The sequence below is a fragment of the Hypanus sabinus genome, chromosome 26 (genome assembly GCF_030144855.1).
Source record: "Hypanus sabinus isolate sHypSab1 chromosome 26, sHypSab1.hap1, whole genome shotgun sequence".
In the NCBI taxonomy this organism is placed as follows: Eukaryota; Metazoa; Chordata; class Chondrichthyes; order Myliobatiformes; family Dasyatidae; genus Hypanus; species Hypanus sabinus.
This window is the reverse complement of record NC_082731.1, coordinates 43,684,134-43,706,627: the sequence shown is the minus strand read 5'-3', so window position 1 is coordinate 43,706,627 and position 22,494 is coordinate 43,684,134. Positions and strand designations below refer to the sequence as shown.

The following is a 22,494-nucleotide window of genomic DNA, read 5'->3' as shown; positions in this document are numbered from 1 at the left end:
TGACATCTTTAGCTCCATGAGCTAAACGTTTACCTCAAAACCTCTCCAATAATCCAAATTTATTTGGTGAGAACACTTAACAGTACCAGCGACCCGGGTTCAATTCCCACCTCTGCCTGTAAGGAATTTGTATGTTCTCCCCGTGGGTTTCCTCCCACAGTCCAATGGTGTACCAGTTAGTAGGTTAATTGGTCATTGTAAATTGTCCAGTGATTAGGCTGGGGTTAAATCGGTGAGTTGCCGGATGGTGTGGCTCGAAGGGCTGGGAGGGTCTATTCCGCTCTATATGTCAATAAATAAACAAATACAGTGCTGTTTCATCCCCTGTCAAGTAACTCTCCCATCAAGAGACCTAGATAAATCCGAGAATCAGTTGCTAATATTGTCACTGTTTTTCAGCATTAGGAGTTGCTGGCTGGAGTCTGCCCTGACGACCCAGCCAGACAAACTCGTCTCAGACCTGAACGTTTTCAAAGCCTGCAGCCAGTTCCAAGACACACTGTTGAATCCCATTGGTGGAGTGAACTGCCTGTAACGCTGCTGATATTTAGGGAAGCAATGGAGGTCTTCCAGCTCTTTCATCAGGTCCACTTCTGTCAGACATGCAAGACTAGGGTGGAGACTCAGGAATACCGTCACACTCAGCTGTAGAAGGGTTCTTCGTTGCTGTTTCCTTTTGTTTGACCAGTCAGGGTTGTTAGCCCTGAGCTGGACCTGTGAACCTGGAAGATTGGTGGACCACTCTTAGTCTGACCTCTACCCTTTGACCTGTTTGGTGTGGGTGACCCGACCAAAGCATAAGCCCTGACTCCGGCCAACATCGCTCTCCGGGTCACTGAGGCAAACTTTCAACCCCCAATGACAAGGACCTCTTGGAGGGAATTTCATTGGGTTTGGGTTTTATTTATACATAGCGGAATAGGCCCTTCCATCCTCCCCCTTTGAGTCGCTCTGCACAGTAATCCCCCAAATTAACCCTAGGATAATTTACGATGACCAATTAACCTATCAACTCCTACCAACGGGGAGAACCTTTAAACTCTGTACAGGCAGCGATGGGAATTGAACCCGGGGTCGCTGGCACTGTAAAGCACTGTGCTAACCACTACACTATGCTACTGTGACGCCCAGTTGGGTGGTCTATTTCTGAACTGAGAGTCCTGCTGAGCCATCTTAAAAGTCATTTGAAGGCTGGGCACTCTAAGAAAGCAGGGAGACAAATCACAGACGTACAGCAGAGAAGTAGGCCCTTTGGCCCATCAGTTCCCTGCTGAGCATCAATTCACACCCATTTATACTCAACCCATTTTTAGTCTCCTCACATTCCCTTCAATAGCCTCAGGTTTTACCACTAAGGTATTTTATTGTAATTTACAGTAAACTGGAGTGTACGGCGTGTCCAGGGAGGGGCAGCACCTCTGGTGAAGGGGCTTGTCGCTTCCATTGGGCAACTCATTCACCTCTGGTCCCCACTCAGCTCTCACCTGTGGCGCCAAGCAGCTGTCTGCGTGCGACAGCGGCTGCTCCCGGTGAACCGATTCAACAGACGGGCTAATCCAGGGGAGGGTAACCAGCGGCCTCGTACCCCGGGCGAGATGGGGACGTGCCTGCCCTGGCACGTGACGTCAGCTCTGGCGGAGTGGGCGGATGAGATCCACCGGGCCGGGAAGGCGGCTCTGCGGCACTCCGTGGGGAGCGAAGGGCACGGCGGGGCACAGAAGATGTCACAGTCATCCAGTGCAACCAGGGAAGACCCCAGCTGGGAAACCCAAAGGTCGCAGAGAAAAACTGCAAACTCCGCAGATAGCACTGAAGTGAGGGTGGAACTGCAGGTCGCTGCAGGTGGGAAGCAGTGGCACCAACCTGTGCAAACATGGCTGCTTTGCTTCATTAAAATGGCAATCTGCTTATATAAACAGATGCTGGAAACCCAGACAAAATGCTAGAGGAGATCAGATCAGGCAGAACCTTCGAAGAGGAAAAATTAGTTTAAGTTTCAGGCCGAGACCCTTCATCAGGACTGGAAAGGAAGGAGGGGTGGGGAAGAGGCCAGAATAAGAAGGTGCAGGAGGAAGGAAGGAGTAAAGGAGCTGGAGAGGAAGGAATCTGATAGGAGAGTGGACATGGGAGAAAGGGGAAGATGAGGAAAAGCGAAGGGGTAAGAGGAGAGCCAGAATGGGGAATGGCAAAAAAGGGAAGAGCAAAAAATTGTCAGATGTTAGCTGTTTATATACATAAACCAACAGACACGGGGACCCTTTTATTCGTCCAAAAATCTTATTCCTATTGAATAGAACTGAATTCCTTTTCACATCAAAGGCGTTTCAAGTCATGTGTGATTTAATAACTTTGCTACGAATGCAAACTTGACTCACCGACTTAAATGCTGCCGAGACGAGGTTAGATGGGAAGATGTTCCTGAAGGGAAAACGGGATGAAAAGCATTAAGTGTCATTTCCCCAGGCAGTTAATCTGATCAACCATTCCAGTTAGCCCCCCACCCACCTCCTCTATCCACTACCTGTAACAGCACAGTAAAAATTTTAAACCACTTCTTATAATGTGTTAAACATGTCGGTATTTATGAATTTATTCCAGATTTTTTTCCATATCCTTACTTTAAATAACCTTATTTGTATATAATTTTTAAAAAAATTATTGACTGTTGTATTTGTTGAATGACACCCAACACACCATAGCAAATTCTTAATAATGAAGATTCAGGTTAATTGGACCATCAGATAATCGGGCAGCTGCTTTTTTGGAAGAACAAAAACTAATCAAGAAAGTAGCCAGGGTTCAATTCATTTATTTGGGACTCCCAGCCGCCTGATGGGGACTGGAGACTGTTGCCAGACAGTTTCTAGCTAGTGTTAGTCACACGCACATTGTGCGCGGCCGTTAGACACTACACTGTGTTTTAAATAGCATCAATCACATGTGCTTGTGTTCAAAAAGCAGTGATTTTTGTTGCTGATAGTTGGTGGTAAGATGATTTAGGAGCATTTTGCTCACTGCAGTTTCAAGCATTCAGTGAAAATGAAATTATTTCACCTCTTCAACAAGTTAGGGACTATGAAGAATTTAAAGGTATCGACAATCACCTTGAGTGTTGCAATGAAAATGAAGATTTGGAGGATACAATCATTGAAGGCATTGTGTGAAGACAGTCCATCACTCACACCAGGTGTCTATACTGATTTTGCTCATTTACAGTCAATCACAATTTACAGCAAGTGTACACTTGAAGAATTCCTCCGTCAATAATTATTAGGAACTAATGATGTTTTTTGGTAGTGCTCTAATTTATTCATTGTTTCATTTAAATACATAATTTGTTACTCAGTTAATGGGTAACTTGTATTTTTTTAATATATATATATACCTTTTTAACTATTTCCATGAATCTTCCAACTAATTGGTGCAGCCGCTTAATTGGGCCAAAATGTACTGGTCCCGATGTGTCCCAATTGACCGGAATCCACCTCACATGTAAATGCATATGGCAGATAAATTTAATCTTTGACTAAGGGTTTGCCCCAGAAGCTTCCTAACTATGTGCTTTTGTGAACTGCATCCCCCCCCTGAAAAGCTAATGTCAGTCTGACAGCCTCATCTCAAGAGCAGAATTTGCTTTTCAGGTAGAGACATGGCCCCAGGTCTATATCTGTCAATCATCAGGACATGCCAATATGATCTTGCGATTGTATGTGATGGATCATTAGTGCCGGGTGTGACTGTATGTAGTGTGTTTTGCACCTTGGCCCAGAGCAGGGTTCCCAACCTTTAAGCTTTTATGCCACGGAGCCTTACCAATAACTCAGAGGTCCGCAGACCCAAGTTGGGACCCTCTACCCCAAAGGAATGCTGTTTCGTTTAGCTGTATACATGTAGAGTTGAATGACAATAAACTTGAACGTACAAGGCTCTTCCCACTGCAAACAATTTGTAGGAACTTAATTCCCCCCCCCCCCCCCCCCCCCCACAGTACTGGTTGATTTGGTTGTGCTTTCAGGCTCCCATCTTGAACCATAAATCGGGTTAATTTTTCCCAGTGCCCTAACCAATATTTCAGGCTCAGATTCAGCTTTACTGATCACAAGTGCATCAAAACACACGGCGAAGGGTGTCGTTCGTGTTTAACGGGGCCGACATAGCATACCCACAATGCTTAGCAGAACACAAACAGCAACAACAACGAAACAAGCCTGACATGTGCAAAAAAATCAAAACGCTTAAAGTGAGATCTTCCAAATAGTTTATGATATTATTTTACAGGAGCCATGCACCTGACTTCTATCTGTATTGTGTTCTCTGTTGTGCATTTATTATGGTCATAATAAATAATTATGGTAAATATAATAATAAACATGAGTGGGGGTGTAGTAGTAGCAAAGGGAACAAGTTATATATTCATGCTTTATTTTGTCAGTTTAGAGCAGGGGGTCACCGGCTGTCATATATTTTGATGACCGCTTAATTATATTTGAAATCACTTAATTCTACTAACTTTGCTTAAGACTGTTTAATATCACTAGTTTTAGTTTAATCACTTCAAGATTGTATGTTTTGTGAGCTAATGACCATAGAACCAGAGAACATTACAGCCCTTCTTGGCTGTGCCGAACCATTTTCCTGCCTAGTCCCACTGACCTGCACCTGGACCATATCCCTCCAAACCCCTCTCATCCATGTACTGATCCCTGGCTTGGATCTCTGTTTAATTTCTGATCCTGAAGATTCTTCCAGGAGTCAGGAATGGCGAGCAGTCTTAATTGCAAGATTTCAGTTTACTTGAGAGTACAAACAAACATGCAAATTTGAAGCAAACTAAATAGAACTGGCAATGGGGCTAAAGAGGTGAACGGATGCAAAGACAAAAGGGATGAAGATGGCACCTCTGAAAAAACTGATCACTTTTATAGGTAAGATAAGAAATTCCTTATAAAGATAAATTAATAGGCTACGTGATTAAAACAATGACATCATGTGGGTCATGTGTTGAAAGGAGACAAACTTATTTTAGCTACTATACCGCTTTATGCCAGCGTGTGTGAAAAATTACATGAGTTTGTTTAAAAATACAAATCTTATAAAAAGATTGAATACATTTCTTTGACTTTTGAACATTATCTTTGGAGTGAGGAGCAGACACACCACACAGGATAACTCCCATACTCGGTCTCCAGCAGTGGCTTTGCAAGTAAGCACTACGTATTGCCTATTTGAAATGCACCTGAATCCGGGCTTGACTCTAATATTAAAGCAGGTGGTGGAAATACCCAAAGAGACAGGCAGATGAGACAGAATAAAATAAAACTGCAGCACACTGTATTTTGATCCACAACACACAGGGTCACAAAAGGCTGCAGAGGACTGCAAACTCAGCCAGCTCCAACACAGGCACAATCTCCCCCCACCCCCCCGCCCCCCAGCAATCAAGGACATCTTCACGAGGTGGTGCCTGAGGAAAGTGGCAGCCAACAGTAAGGACCCTCTCCACCCAGCACGTGCCTTCTTCAAAGTTCAAAGTAAAATTTATTATCCGAGTACATACACATCACCACATACAACCCCAAGATTGTTTTTCCTGCAGGCATAGTCAGCAAATCTATAGAACAGTAACTGTAAACATGATCAACGAACAACAAACTGTGCAAATGCAAATATAAATAAATAACGAGATAACAAGATAAAGGGTCAGGTGGGAACACCCGAAATAGAATGACTGTAGTTATCCCCTTTTCTGTGGGAGCCCCATTACTAGCTGGTCCGTTAAGGGTGAAGCCCTCCCAAACACTGGGCACATCATTGAAGCTCAAAGGGAGGGAGTGTCCATCCTCGAGGGGCCCCCACCAGCCGGGACATGATCGCTTCCCACTACTGCCATCGGGTAGAAGGTACAAGAGTCTTGGGTCTCGCACCACCAGGTCTAGGAACAGTTAACACCCCTCAACTGTTAGGACCGAGATGAGGCACTGGCAGATCACTGGCAGTGATCTGCAGAGGGTTGTAGAGATGAAAAAAACAACTTTAGTGTGCAAGTATGTCTTTTGCTACATATATGTCTTAAGCTATATATAAGAGGAAGTTAGATATGGCCCTTGTGGCTAAAGGGATCAGGGGGTATGGGGAGAAAGCAGGTACAGGGTTCTGAGTTGGATGATCAGCCATGATCATACTGAATGGCAGTGCAGGCTCGAAGGGCCGAATGGCCTACTCATGCACCTATTTTCTATGTTTCTATGTTTCAACCATCAGGCTCTTGAACCAATGGGGATAGCTTCGCTCACCCATCACTGAAGTGTTCCCACAACTTAGGAACTTACTTTTGGGGTCTCTTCATCCCCTGTCCTCGATCTCTATTGCTTATTTATTTACAAACATCTGTGTATTATTGTTTCTTCTTTTCGTATTTGCAGTTTGTTGTCTTCTGCATTCTGGTTGAAACCTCTAGTTTGGCGGTTGTTCTCTGACTCTGTAGTAGTTACTATTCTATAGATATATTGAGTATGCCCACTAGAAAATGAATCTCAGGGTGATATATGGTGACATATACATATTATGATAATAAAACTCACTTTCAACTTTAAATTGGACATCTTCAAGGTCCCCCACCATCCAGGACATGTCCTCTTCTCATTGTTGCCGTCAGGGAGGAGGTCCAGGAGCCTGAAGACACACACTCAGCGACTCAGGAACGGCTTCTTCCCCTCTGCCATCAGGGAGGAGGTATAGGAACCTGAAGACACACACTCAACAATTCAGGAACAGCTTCTTCCCCGCTGCCATCAGACTTCTGAATGGTCAGTGATTTACTTATTCTTAAACTTATAGTAAGTCGGTGCTTTTGCTAACAAAAACAACATATTTCCCGTGATATAAGACATGTTAAACAAGTTATGAAATAGTTTCTCCGAAAATATTAGAACATCAGACGCTGGATATCTGGGGGGAAAAACTGGCAATTTAGTTGATGTAATAATTATTACTGTATGTACAAAGATCCAGTGGAATTTTTTGTTTTGCAAGCCATCCATATAGATGTTTGCAACATTTAGATACGTGGAAATAGTCATCATTATGAGCTGTGTTGTATGACATGGGCGATCAATCAGCGTCTTTCCGTGACCATGATTGTTCTTGGCAAATTTTTTCTACAGAAGTGGTTCTGGGCAGTGTCTTTACAAGACGGGTGACCCCCAGCCATTATCAATACTCTTCAGAGATTGTCTGCCTGGGGTCAGTGGTCATATAACCAGGACTTGTGATCTGTACCGGCTGCTCGTACGACCATCCACCACCTGCTCCTGTGATTTCACGTGACCATGATCGGGGGAGTGGGCGGAGGTGGCTGAGCAGGTGCTACACCTTGGCCAAGGGTGACCTGCGGGCTAGCGGAAGGAAGGAGCGCCCCACACTTCCTTTGGGAGGGACGCATCTCCACCCTGACACCCTCATGGGAACAGTCCAAAGAGAAAACCAACAGCAGAGTATAAAGCATTGTTTTACTGCTACAGAAGGTACACAGAGGCAAAAGGGTGAGAGGGACAGTCTGGAAATGCACGCAGGTTCAGGGAGTATCAGTGGAAAGACAAACAGTGTTCACATTTCAGGTCAAAAACACTTTGTTTCACCATCGGTTTCACAGTGGATAGCTTTAGTGAGCTGGCTTAAAAAGTTTATTTGAATATAGTTCAGTGTTTCCATTTTAAGATCAGGGAATGTATACAGTACACAGCCTGAAATTCTTGCTCTTCACAGACATCTTCAAAACAGAAGGAAAACCCCAAGAATGAACGACAGAACCCAAAAGCCCCCTGCCCCCTCCCACAATCAAACAGCGGCAAGAGGCATCAGCCCTCCCCCCACATTTATTCCACCAGAAAGCAACAGCACCCTCCCACCAAGCAACAGAAAAGCCCCAACGAGAGACCATGGGCTCCAGCACATCAAAAACGACTGTTCATCCCAACAAATTGGCATCCCTCAGGCTCTTTCTCTCTGGAACAGGGGAGACAGAAATATCGGTCCTTCCTCAGCGAGAGGGGAGACCGAGCAGTCGCCCTTCTCCTGTCACGGCCCGTAGCGCTACTTTTACTTCGCGTTTCCCCTGATTCAGGAACTGGCAACGAAATCTGCCTCGCCATCGAGAGGGGGCGATCACACAAGTGCATCACAAAAGCAATGCAGGCTTTTAGTACTGTGTGGGCCCAGACCCCGTCAACCAGCAGCACGACCCATTCCGCACTGTACCTCAATTAATAAATACACAGTAAATACCGGCAGAACACTGCACTCAGATACTGCGCAGAATAGGGCCTTCTGGCCTTGTCGCCCAGTAACCCCCAAATATCACAAACAAGACATAATCACAAACTGACACAGGAACATAAGAAATAGGAGCAGGAGTCGACCATCTGGCCCGTTGAGCCTGCTCTGTCATTCAATAAGATCATGGCTGATCTGACCATGGACTCATCTCCACCTACCTGCCTTTTCCCCATAACTCTTAATTCCCCTAATAGACTACAAAAATCTATCCAACCTTATCTTAATTATATTTACTGAGGCAGCCTCCACTGCTTCACTGGGCAGAGAACTCCACGTGTCATCTGAGTGACGCACGCAAGGTAACTGCTGAGTCACAGCTGCTCGAGTTCCTCCAGCACCTCGTGTGTGTTAACCCCCGATTTAACCCTGGCCAAATGACAAGACAGTATCAAAGACCAATTAACCTACCAACCGGTACGTCTTTGGCCTGCGGGAGGAAACCTATGCGATCACGGGAAGCACGTCCTTACACACGGTGGCGGGAATTGAAGCCGGGAGACAGGTACCATAAAGCGAGGCGCTAACCGCCACGCCTCATCTTTCCGCACCGTACTCCAACTGTTACGCTCTTGCCCGCTCATTCAAAGTTTAAAGGAAACTTATCAAAGTGCGCGTAATATATATGACCTTGAGATTTGCCTTCTCGCAGACAGCCAACAAAATGAAGAAACGTAATAGAATCCTCAGGAAAACCCACACCTCAAACATCCAGCGCGCGCGACCCAAGAACAAATTGCCCAAACGATGCAAAAAGTAAACAAGTAATTCACAGAACATGAGCTGTAGAGTCTCTGAAGGAGCCTGTAGGCGCAGGGCTGGTTCAGGAGCCCAGTGGCCTGGTCCTCAAACACCAATGCCTAAAAATGTTCATAAATCCATGATAACACTTTGTATACAAAATTAATGAGGGGCATGGGGTATAGATAGGGTAAATGCAAGCAGGCTTTTTCCACTGAGGTTCTCAGTGGCTAAAAACAGAGATAAAAAATTTACGGGGCAAGTGGGAGGGAACTTCACTCAGTAGTGAACAAGCTGTCAGCACAAGTGGTGGATGTGGGTTTGATCTCAATATTTAAGAGAATTTTGGATGCGGTTGCAGGCTGATGGGGGTAGAGAGAATTTAACAGTTTGGAATGAACTAGATGTGCCGAAGGTCTGTGCTTTATTTAGTGCTCTACGCCTCAAGATACTATGAACTCATACTAGAATTATTAGTCATACTCAGAAGAAATGGGAAATAAGTTCCTTTCACGCACAAAATGGAGGAACTCGGCAGGCCAGGCAGCATCCATGGGAGAAAGTACTGTTGATATTTCACAAAGTCAGTTGTACTCTTTTCCATAGATGCTGCCTGGCCTGCTGAGTTCCTCCAGCATTCTGTGTGCGGCGCTCGGATTTCCAGCATCTTCAGGTTCTCTCCGGTTTGAAATTCCTTTCATAATTTTGTTCTTAATGAACACATCCGGTGTGGCTGAGTAATTGTATGAGCTGATGAAATCAGTGAAAGCTCAACGCCTGTTCCAAAAATGTACAGTTTCAAGACCACACTTCGTGATTACAACAGGCAATTGGAAAATACTGCTGGACCGAGACTTTCCATTCAGCCCACTTTATAGATCAGTGGCAGAATTAATCACATTCCAGTTTTCAGAATCAGATTTCATACCAGAAGCATGTCTTTGCAGTAGCAGTATGAAGCAATATATAGTAATGGGAAATAATTGTGAGCTACAGTTATATATATCTAATAGTTAAATCAAATAAGTAGTGCAAAAGTAGAAATAAAAAAAAGTAGTGAGGTAGTGTTGATGGGTTCAATGTCCATTCAGAGGGGAAGAAGCTGTTCCTGAATTGTTGAGTGTGTGCCTTCAGGGTGACGGGGGTCTTTAATGATGGACGCTGCCTTTTTTTTTTGAGGCATCGAACCTTGAAGAAGCCCTGGATACTCTGGAAGCTACTGCCCAGGATGGAGTTGACTCAAGTTTACAACTCTTTTCAACTTAATGTGGCAACAGCCACCCATAACAGACGGTGATGCAGCCAGTCAGAATGCTCTTTCACGGTACATCTGTAGAAATTTGTGAGTGTTTTAGGTGACGTAGCAAATCTCCTTAAACTCCTAATGAAATATGGCTGCTGTCTTGCCTTCTTTGCAGCTGCATCGATATGTTGGGTCCAGGTTAGATCCTCAGGAACTTGAAATTGCTCATTCTTTCCATTTCTGACCCCTCTATGAGGACCAAAACTATCAGAAATTCAATACTCTTCTAGGGGTTCCTATTAAAAACTAGCTTTATTTGCCATTTGTCACATGTGAAGTGTGTCGTTTGTGCAAACGAGGATAGGCTGGGGGGGGGGTGGGAGGGGCGCCATGCTTCTGGTGATGCCCACAAACTTGCCAACCCTCATGTCCTTGAAACATGGGAGGGAACTAGAGCTCCTGCAGGAAACCCATACAGTCACCAGGAGAATAAACTCTGCACGGACAGCAGTGGGAATTGAACCACAGTTACGCTGACAGGGTAAAGCGTTGCACTAACTACGATACTACCGTGCCGCTACATTGAGAACATCTACACAAACGTTGTCGTAGGAAAGCAGAATCCATCATCAGGGACCCATCCACCACCACCCAGGACATGCTCTCTTCTCACTGCGTACAGGAGCCTCAGGACCCACACCACCAGGTTCAGGAAAGTTACTACCCCTCAACCATCAGGCTCTTGAACCAAAGGGGAGAACTTCACTTGCCCCATCATTGAAATGTTCCCACAACCAATGGACTCACTCTCAAGGACTCTTCATCTCATGTTCTCAATTTTCATTGTTTATTTATTATTATTCCTTTTTTTAATTTGCACAACTTGCTGACCTTTGCACTGAACACCCAAGTTGGTGCAGTCTTTCAATGATTCTGTTACGCTCATTATTCTACGGATTTATTGAAGGCACCAGCAAGAAAATTAATCTCAAGGTGACATATATGTACTGCGGTAATAAATTTACTCTGAACTTTCAGGCAATGAATCCCAAATCCTAGTGGACATAATATTTTGGTGGCAACACTTGTGGGCACTTGGGTGTGTTGGTAGTTAAGACAAACGATGCAGTTCACTCTATGCTTTGATGTACACCTGATAAATAATCTTGAACTTGATCTAGAAATCAGAACCTATTTCTTCATGAAGCCTCTGATTATTTTGCCTTACTCTTTGTTCCCAGCTTCCAAATGTCTACCATGCGAAACACTTTCTCGTTTTCCACTCCATAAAAAAATCTTTAATGACAGGGAAGACTTCTTTAAAAATCACAAACCGCCTTCACTCCATAAAATGCCTTTTTAACCTTATTTATTCTACGGGGAAGAAACCTAGATTGATTTTCCATCCAGGTCAATTTAGCCACATGGCTGGCTTCTTCCCTCTTCCTTTCCAACCCTGACAAAGGGTCCCAGCCCAGCAACGTTGAGTGTTTATTCCCCTCCATAGATGCTGACTGACCAGCTGAGTTCCCCCAGCAGTTGGTGGGTCAAGGCTAGTAGTGCAGGCGCGAGTGGTCCCAGGTTCGAATCCGGCCGGCCCCTTGCTTGCTTTCCGCCCGTGTAGGGTTGAGTGTCGAGCTAGCAACTCAGCCTTGTGGAACACAAATGCTAAAGAAACGGTGACCTTGCTGGCCGATGCGCCACAATGCACATAACAGCAGGGATGAAGAAATGGAGAAGGGGTAAGAGATTGGGTGGGGGAGGACAGAGGGTTTAGGGAGCAAAGGGAGGGACAGAAAGGTGTGTGGAAGCGTGGGGGTGGGGGGGGAGTCAGGTAGCACATATGGAGGGGGATAAACAGTCAACATCTTCAGGCTCCCCTCTACCACGCTGCCTGACTTGCTGAGTTCCTCCAGCATTTTGTGTGTGCTGCTCAAGATGTCCAACATCTGCAAAATCTCTAGCATTAGCAGGGGGGTGGGGAGGGAACAAAGGAAGTGGTCAATGAGTAGATAGAGGTCCAGTGTGACAGCAGAGATGTGGTGGCGGGGGTGAGGGAATTAGGACGTTGAGGAATGCAGATACATTCCAGTGCTAATGGAAAGGAGAGAATGGGAAATGCTGTGACAGACAGTTTTTCAATGCCACCCTCTTGTTCTGTAAACTACGAGACCTGCAGTCTGGGAAGTCTCCATTTCGAGATATCCCAAGGTCGGTCCCGTTCACCACCCCCAGCCTGCCGGACTGTGCCAAAACACCAAACAAACTGCGCATTCAACAGCAGCTTCCCGAACTGAGCTCTCACCGGCTCCCCTGCACAAAAAACAAGACCGTGGAATGTGAGGAAGCCCACTCACCTTCCACCTCGGATGTGAATGCCCCTTGCCGTGGCTGGGCCTTCCGACCTCCTTGTCAGAGGAACATTGTCCCCTGGCTGCCGAGGGCCCCCTCCCCCTGTGAAGGATCTGCAGCTCACCATTCTGTCGGCACACCTTCCAGCTCCGCCCACTGGGGTGGGGCTCCTTTGCAACGGTGCTCGTGTTACTGGGACTTTGTTCAGGGAGCAGTTGTGGGGTGTGCATTGGACTGGGAGGAGGCCATTCATCCTGCACCCATCCTATCCCTCCCTCCACAGCAGCAGGTTTGGCAGACCACATTGTGGGCCCCATGTCGAAGGGAGGATCTGCCGGCACTGGAGGGGGTCCGGAGGAGGTTCACGAGAATGATTTTGGGAACGAAAGGGGTAACGTAGGAGGAGGTTTAATGGCTCTGAGCCTGAATTCGCTGGAGCATGAGGAGGGATCTCACTGAAACCGACTGAGTCTAGGACCAGAGGACACAACCTCACAATGGAGGGTCATCTTGGGAAAAGAGATAAGGAGGAATTTCATCAGCTAAATGCTGGCGAATCTGTGGAATTCATTGCCACAGGTGGCGATGGAGGGCAAGTCAAAGCAGAGGTTGAGAAGGTTCTTGATTAGTAAGGGCATCAAAAGTTATGGGAAGAAGCCAGGAGAATGAGCTTGAGAGGGAAAAAAAGGTAGCAGAGCAGGCTCAATGGGCCGAATGGTCTAATTTTGCTCCTGTGGGGCCTCCCTTCATCGCTCAGAACCTTTAAGACAGGCACATGGATGAAATCAAAATAAAGGCACGTACGTGCGAGGACAGTGTTGGAGTAGGTCAAAAAGGTCGGACAGCGATCAGCACTGTACTTTGTGCTGCTGCTGTTCTACGCAATCAAGCCCACAAAAGTCACCTTCGACTCTTAAATTTGCCAAGGAAACAAAGTTAAAACGATCCCCCCCCCCCCCCGGGAGACAAAATACAACCAGATTAAGCAGAAACAACACACAAAATGCTGGAGGAAGTCAGCAAGTCGGGAACCATCAAGTCATAATTTCTGGGAAACCTGATGCAATCCTGTTTGTTTCCCCTCTGTTTCTTGTCCAAGATTTGGGGTTGGTCAGTGCCAACTTTTGATGCCAATTCCCAAATTGGTTTGCTCATTCACTCCACAGTGACCGTGCCTGGCGTCAGTGGTCACATAACCAGGACTTGTGATCTGCACCGGCTGCTCGTACGACCATCCACCACCTGCCCCCATGGGTTCATGTGATCCTGATCGGGGGGGCTAAACACCTTGTCTAAGGGTGACCTGCAGCAGGGAATGAGAACTTCCTTTGGTAGAGACAGGTTAGGCACTTGATTCATTGGGAACAAATGGCCTGTTCTTGTGCAGTTCTTTTCAATGTTCCTCATTTACAAGTTCAACCTCAGTGATCTCCTAGAACCAAAACTCTGAGGCCTCCTGGCTTTTTTCACTTCGCAGGTTCAAAAGGCATTTCAGTAATTCCAAGAGTCTTGAATCTAGATTTTAGCTGATGAAAATGCCTTTTTGACCGTCTGTGGGCTAACTCGCAGAACAGGTTCCGAATAGGTGTCACCTTTGGGAGTTGCTAACAGTTCAGCTTCCTGCTCTATCCTAGCAGCACGCAATCTCCACAAGGTGCTCCACACCACACCAAGCTGACGAGAAGCCTTTTCAGTCAGAACAACAGACCGACGACCCCCTACCCGACCTTTTCCGCGCGACATAAAAGAGCGCCTGACACCACTTTCCCCTCCGAGAGGGCCACAAGCTTGGACCAGAATTAGTGGCGGACCAATCTATTCACAGAGAGAGAGAGCTTCACACAGGTCGGGGAGAGGAGTTTAGAAAAGGAGCGTTTCCCGGGGATTGGCACATTAGCAGCGGACCAATCGGTCTGCGATTAGCAGGAGCAAATGAAAGTAAGGCAGGGTCAAAGCAAGGCAGCCATTGTGTGAGGGGGCCAGTGTAGAAATGGGAACTTGAGGCTCTGGCAAGGAGGCACAGATAAGGCTTTTGTGGTGGCTGAGTAAAAAGTCACTGAATTACAGCTAAATCCAATAAAGGGATGATGCAGATCAGGCAATGTGCTGTCGCTGCATGATGTGGGAACCCTTTGTGGTTCCTGCTGATCACATCTGCAGCGAGTGCTCGAGTTGACGACCTGGAACCTGAGCTTCAAGCGCTGCGGCACATCGGGCGGGGGAGAGAGTTACCGGGATTCTCTGTAGTCACACCCATTAGGTCAGCTGCCTCAAACTCGGTCTCTGGTCAGGGACAAGAGGGTGTGACTGCGAGTGAGGCGGGTAGTGGGATCCAAACCGTGATGGAGGGGCCTCAGCCCTTGAGCTCGTCCAACAGGTCTGAGGTTCTTGCTCCCTGTGTGGATGAGAATGGGGCCTGTAGGAAGGATGAGCAACCTAACTGTGGCACTGTAGTTCCGGGAGCCATTCAAGAGGGGGAGAGAAGAGAAAAGTCGTGGTAGTTGGGGATAGTATGGTCAGGGGAACAGAGAGAATTCTCTGTTGCAGGGATAGAGTGTCCCAAAGCCTGTGCGGCCTGCCTGGTGCTTGGGTTTGGGACACTTATTTGACCTGTAGAGGAATTTACAGTGGGAGGGAAAAGATCCAGTTGTCCTGATCCACGTGAGTCCCAATGACATGGGTAGAATGGGGAAAGAGGTTCTGCTGAGAGTATTTGAGTAGCTAGGGACTAGATTAAAAAGCAGGTCGAAAAAGGTGGTAACCTCTGGATTACTACCTGAGCCACGTGCAAATTGGCATAGAGTCGAGAAGATTAGAGAGTTAAATGCATGGCTCAAGGATTGGTGTGGGAGAAGTGGGTTTGAATTCATTGGAAAATAGCACCAGCATTGGGGAAGGAGGGAGCTGCACCAATGGGACAGGCTCCACCTGAACCATGATGGGACCTGGCAAATCGCGTAACTAGGGCTGAGGACAGGGCTTCAAACTAAATTGCAGGGCTCAATAGACTGGAGAAGTATGGACAATGTAAAAGGGAAAGAGTGTGGATAAAGATAAAGAAAAAACAAAAGACAAAAAAGAGAAAAATAAGAATGGAGTTAAGAAAAGTGCAGAAGGGTAAAAGATTACAAGAGTTTAAAAGCACAGTGAGGGTAAGGCACTTCATCTGAATGCCCGCAGTATTCGAAACACCGTCAGTGAACTTGTGGCTTAAATCAGTAGAAAGGAGTATGATTTAGAGGCCATTACAGAAACGTGGTTGCAGGGTGGAGAGGATTGGGAATTAAATATCTAAAGATATCAGGTAATACGGAGGATAGGTAGGAAGGTAAGGGAGGCGGGGTGGCGCTCTTAATTAAAGATGAGTGCAGGGTGATAGTGAGAGACGATACAAGATCTAAGGAGCAGAATGTTGAATCCATCTGGGTCGAGATTAAGAATCACTGGTGGGAGTTGTCTATCGGCCACCGAATAGTAACAGTACAGTGGCACGGACAATAAACAGAGAAATTTCTGAGGCATGTAACAACAGAACAGCAATTATTGTGGGGGACTTCAACTTGCACTTCGATTGGGTGAATCAAGTTGGTCGAGGCAGTCTCAGGGAGGACTTCATAGAAAGTCATCTGTGATGACTTTCCCGAACCTACAAGGGAATGTGCTATCTTAAAGCTGGTCCTGTGCAATGAGACGGGTAAAATTAGTGATCCTCTTGGAAAGAGTGATCACAGTATGATTGAGTTTCTCATACAAAGGGAGGGTGCAATAGTTCCGTCTAAAACCAGCGTATCATGCCTAAAAAAATGGAGAAGTTGGGATGAGGGAGGATTTGGTTAGTGTAGACAGGGAACACATTATATAGTGGGACAGTTGGGGAACAGTGGAAGACTTTCAAAGAGATTTTTCATGGCGCTCAACAAAAGTATATTCCAGCTAGAAGCAAGGACAGTAAGGGTGGGGACAGCCAGACTTAGGAAATAAAAAGCATCAAACTAAAAGTTCATGCATACAAAGTCACCAAGAGTCCAGTTTCCCACTGAACAATTGGAAAATCTTTAAAAAAAACAGCAAAAGCAACTAAGAGAGCAATAAAGAAAGGGAAGGTAGATTATGAAAATAAACTGGCTCAAAATATAAAAATGAATAGTAAATTTTTTTATGATGATATAAAGCAGAAAAGGGTGGCCAAAATGAATGAAGGTCCCTTGGTGGACGAGAAGAGGGAATTGATATTGGGTAATGAGGAAATGGCTGAGGCTTTCAATGACTATTTTCAGCCGGTTTTCACGGTGGAGGACATCTAGCATGCCAAAGACAGATGTTACGGATGTGATGGGAGGTGAGGACCTCAATACAATAGCTATCACTAAAGAAGTAACACTGAGCAAATTTGTGGGCCTGAAGATAGACAAGTCTCCTGGTCCTGATGGAATGCATCCCAGGGTACTGAAAGAAACGGCAGAAGTTACAGTACAGGCTTTGGACTCTGGAAAGGCCCCTGCGGTCTGGAAGATGGCGAATGTCACGCCGCTGTTCAAAACAGAATGTACAAAAAAAACCTCAGCAGGCTACGATGGAAGAAAGTATAGTCGCTGTTTTGGGCTGAAACCCTTCGGCAGGACTGGGAAAAAAAAAGCTTTAGGGTTAGTGAGTTCTGGACCCTGCCACGGTGATGCCTTAAGCACGAGTGAGTCTGCATCTGAAAGGTCACAGGCCTTGAAGCTGCGCAACAAATTACCCAAACTCAGCGTGGGGCCGATTTGGTTGTTGAAGGGAATGTGGAGAAGAGTGATCTTGGCTGCTACGACAAACGTAGGTTCTTTACAGAGAGACACACACTAAACGCTGGAAGATCTCAACAGCTCAGCCAGAATCTACGAAAGGGAATGAACCCTTTGGGCTGAGACCCCTCATCAATGGGGAAGAATCCAGAATAAGCAAGTGGTGGGAGGGGTAGGCAGGTGAAATGTGAGACCAGGTCAGGGAGATTAAATTTTATAATGGGAAATGGAAAACAAGAGAGAAACTTTGCTGACGACACAACTATTGTTGGCAGAATTTCAGGTGGTGACCAGGAGGCCTACAGGAGTGAGATAGATCACCTGATTGATAGATCACCTCAACAACAACCTTGCACTCAACGTCAGTAAGACCAAAGTCTTGATTGTGGACTTCAGAAAGGGCAAGACGAGAGAACCTACACCAGTCCTCACAGAGGGATCAGAGGTGGAGAGAGTGAGCAGCTTCAAGTTCCTGAGTGTCAATATCTCTGAGGATCTAACCTGGTCCCAACATATAGAAGCAGCTATAAGGAAAGCAAGAGATCAGCTACGTTTCATTAGGAGTTTGAGGAGATTTGGTATGTCACCAAAGACACTTGCAAATTTCCACAGATTTGCAATGGAGAGCATTCTAATTGGCTGTAATCACCGTCTGGTATGGGGGGGGGGGGGGGGGAGAGGGTGGCTTCTGCACCGGATCGAAATAAACTGCAGGGAATCGTAAACTTAGTCAGCTCCCTCATGAGCACCAGCCTCCATAGAATCCAGGACATCTTCAAGGAGCAATGCCTCCAAAAGGCAGCGTCCAACATTGAAGATCTCCAGCACCCAGGACATGCCCTCTTCTCATTGTTACCATCAGGGAGGAGGTACGGGAGCCTGAAGACACACACTCAGTGATTCAGGAACAGCTTCTTCCCCTCTGCTATCTGATTTCTGAATGGACATCCATCCCATGAACACAACCTCACTACTTTTTTTTGCATTTATTTATAAATAATAATATATATTATAAAATAGTATATTAGTGTACGGTGTATATATATAGTATTTAATAGTATATTGTTATAAAATAAGTATGTGTATATACGTGTGTGTGTATGTATGTATATATATAATATAACATTTTATATAATATAACATATGTATATATATATATAACATTTCCGTAATTCACCTCTTTTTATTATGAATTACAATGTACTGCTGCCACATAATGTCAATTTTCATGACATATAAGGTGTTGTTAAACCTGATTCTCATTCCGACATCTTCATGAAAGACACAAACTCTTGGAAATGCAGGAAAAGCAAAAATCTGACACAAAAAAAAAGGAACATTTAATAAACTACTAGGGAAGATAGTGAGGTTTAAAGAAATGAACTCCCAAGTCCGAGAGGATCTACATTTCAGAGATTAAGCAAGCTCTGGTTAATACCTTTCGCAATTTGGAGCACCCTGGATGGTCCCTGCACACAGGACAGCAGATGGGGCTCCAGTATTTGAGAAAGAAGGGGGGAGAGAAAACTGAGCGAGTCCATCTCGGAATAGTGTGCAGAGTTGATTCGCAACCTTGAATCAGGGTTGAGGTGAACCCTCCTGTGAGGAGACGTTATATTTACAGGTTTAAAGACCACAGGAGCAGAATGCGGCCATTCAGCCTATTAAATCTGCTCCACCATTCGGTCATGCCCGATTCATCATCCCTCTCAATCCCATTCTCCTGCCTCTCTCATGCCCTGACTAATCAAGAAGGTGGTTCAAACATCGGAGGCCCAGAGGGAGTTATGAGTCCTCTCAGAAGGTTAGTTTACAGGTTGAGTCTGTGGTAAAGAAGGCAAAAGCAATGTTGGCATTTGTTTCAAGGGGAATAGAATATAAAAGCAAGGAGATGATGCTGAGGCTTTATAAGACACCATCAGGCCTCACTTGGAGTATTGTCAACAGTTTCGGGCCCCATATCTCAGAAAGGGTGAGTCCAGAGGAGGTTCACAAGCACGATTCTGGGAATGAAGGGGATAACTAACATGCAAGGAGCTTTTGGCAGCTTTGTGCCTGTACTCACAAGAATTTAGAAGAATGTGTGGGGATCTCAGTGAAACCTACTGAATGTTGAAAGGAATAGAAAGGGTGGGTGTGGAGAAGATGTTTCCCCATGGTGGGGGTATCCAGCACTAGAGGGCACTGCCTCAAAATTGAGGGGTGACCTTTCAGAACAGAGGTAAGGAGGAATTTTGCTTTTCGCCACAGAGAAGTGAATCTGTGGAATGCTCTGCCACAGATAACAGTGGAGGCCAAGTCCGTGGGTATACTTAAGGGAGACGTTGGTAGTTTCCTGACTGATCAGGGCACCAAAGGATATGGTGAGAAGGCAGGTGTATGGGGTTGAGTGGGATCCAGGATCAGCCATGATGGAATGAGAGAGCAGCCTCGATGGGCTGAATGGACTATCAACCTCTGCTTTGATCTGGCCTCCACAGCCGTAATTCTAGATTCACCCCCCCCCCCCCCCCCACTGGCCAAGGAAATGCCTCATTTCTATTCTAAAGGCTGCGAGGGCATCTCATTGAAACTTGCCATTGACTGCATTCCTTCAGCAGGGATGAAAGAACCAGCAGGGGCTTCTAACCTGTTTTATGCCATGGACTCGTACCAATGGAGGGATCTAAGGACCCCCTGTTCTAAAGCATTGCTGCCAGTACTGTAGACACTAGTTTTTTACCCCTCAGAATGACGTATTTGGAAAGTAAAGGCCGGAAAAATTATCTTTGAATGAATTTTATATTTTCAGAGCTAATTTTAATCTACCTGGAAATCAGAAGCAACAAGGAAAGAAAACGTTATTGGTTTTTATTTCCTGCCTGGGGACTTTTAACCGAATCAAATAATTCTTCCTTTAACGAAGCAGAAAGACTTGGACGTTATCATTCCGATCACCGCCACCCCCGGGGGGAGGTGGGGGAAATTTAGATCCGACCACATGTTTAACGACATAAGCTACACCAAATATTCTTTTTACAATTAAAAAAAAATATCAGTTTAATGTTTTCTTATACTTTAATACCAGAGTCATTTGACGATTTGAATTTTAAAATCAATCACCAGCCGCGGGGTTCCAACTCGTGACTACCAGTCCACATGTTTAACCTCGCCATGCACAAAATTGGATTTTTTTTTAAAAAGGTGGGGGGAATAAATGGTAAAAAGACAAGTCGAAGCGTTCCGAGGAGCCACGTTATTGGTTTACTACCGTACATCCGCACTCTGCCCAAAAAAAACGGGGATTGCATCAGAAAACGCATTGACCTAGTCTCCAGCTGCTTTCTTCCTCTCAATAAACACCTATCAGCAAATATGGTCAATTTCACAGCTTCTGGCGCCAAATTGAACATAAATAGGGTGAAGTTTGCAGGAACAAGAAGGAATTTTAAGTAAATATAGATTTTTTTGAGGCGATATCCGCCGGCTGATCGTTTTAATCCTATAAATTCGGGAGTTTCTCTATTTGAGTTTACCTTGCTAAATCCAGAAAGGAGTCGGTGACCTCTTTAGGCTCCGGGAGCGCTTCCTCCATGCCGGGCAGCTGCGGCTTGGCCTCGGCGCCTGCTCCAGGTCGGATGATGAAAGCCATAGCCACACCGGTGGCCGAGGCCAGCAGCGTGGTGAGGAAGAAGAACAGCATTGCCCAGCCGCCCAGCCTGCCCAGGGCTTTCGTGTCCAGGCTGGCGGCCCCCGCCACCAGGCTGCAGACGACCAGCGGGATGATGATCATTTTCAGCAGCCGTATGAGCAGCTCGCCGGGGAAGGAGAAGTACATGATCTGAACCCTGCCGAGCCCGAGGCCTCTCACCGACAGGCCGATCGCCACGCCGATGATGACCCCGGTCACGGTGAGGATGACCAGCAGGTTCCCCCTGATGCAGCCGCGGACCTTGCCCATGCTGTCCGCCGGCTTTCGGCTCGCTACATTGTCGCCGCCGATCGATACATCGTTGCCGTTCTCGCCCGGGTGGATGTCCCCGTTGGAGGTGCCCTTAGCAGCGTCAGTCTTCATCGCAGCCACAACCTCTTACCAATCTCCCTCTTTTCCTTTTGGGAAAAGAAAGACGCTTGCTGAATAAATTAGTTTTATAAATATGTGTCTGAATACGGAGAAATCCGGCAAAGGGCTGCAGTTAGTCGCGGGCTCTTTGTAGTGTGGGTCGCTCTTCAAGAACCTCTCAGAGAAGGAGGTGTGTCTGCGGGCGGGCTTTATATCATCTCCCGCCCCACCAACAGCGTGAGCCGATTTTTTCTTCCCCGCAAATGAGAGAGGACGGAAATCAATTCGGACGGTAAAGAATACCATCAGGTTTGTATACCACCGGCGGATGTCATAAATTGTGTTAACTTGGCGGCAGCCATGCATGATAATAGAAAAATAAAACTGTGAATTACAGTAAGTATATTTATATTAAGTAGCCAAATTAAATAAGTACTGTAGTTGAAAAATCGGAAATTGAAAAAAAATGAAGTGTTCGTGGGTTTAACGTCCATTCAGAAATCGGATGGCAGAGGGGAAGAAGCTGTTCCTGAATCGTTGAATGTGTGCCTTCAGGCTCCTGTACCTCCTCCCTGATGGCAGAGGGGAAGAAGCTGTTCCTGAATCGTTGAGTGTGTCTCTTCAGGCTCCTGTACCTCCCCCCCGATGGCAGAGGGGAAGAAGCTGTTCCTGAATCGTTGAATGTGTGCCTTCAGGCTCCTGTACCTCCTCCCTGATGGCAGAGGGGAAGAAGCTGTTCCTGAATCGCCGAGTGTGTGTCTTCAGGCTCCTGTACCTCCTCCCTGATGGCAGAGGGGAAGAAGCTGTTCCTGAATTGCTGAGTGTGTGCCTTCAGGCTCCTCTACCTCCTCCCCGATGGCGGAGGGGAAGAAGCTGTTCCTGAATCGCTGAGTGTGTGTCTTCAGGCTCCTGTACCTCCTCCCTGATGGCAGAGGGGAAGAAGCTGTTCCTGAATCGCTGAGTGTGTGTCTTCAGGCTCCTGTACCTCCTCCCTGATGGCAGAG

At 46.2% G+C, this 22,494-nt stretch overlaps 1 protein-coding gene across 1 annotated transcript in view; it reads right to left on the bottom strand.

Annotated features, from left to right (window-relative positions):
- The window catches only part of LOC132381500 (neutral amino acid transporter B(0)-like), a 41,446-nt gene extending 19,798 nt beyond the window's left edge, over positions 1-21,648 (bottom strand). The window contains exons 1-2 of the mRNA XM_059950947.1: positions 20,964-21,648; positions 2,376-2,418 (exon numbers count right to left, since the gene is read on the bottom strand). Coding sequence (XP_059806930.1) covers positions 2,376-2,418; positions 20,964-21,502 — 582 coding nt within the window. The 5' untranslated portion in view covers positions 21,503-21,648. The remainder of the gene's footprint in view (positions 1-2,375; positions 2,419-20,963) is intronic.
- Positions 21,649-22,494: the final 846 nt, after the last annotated feature.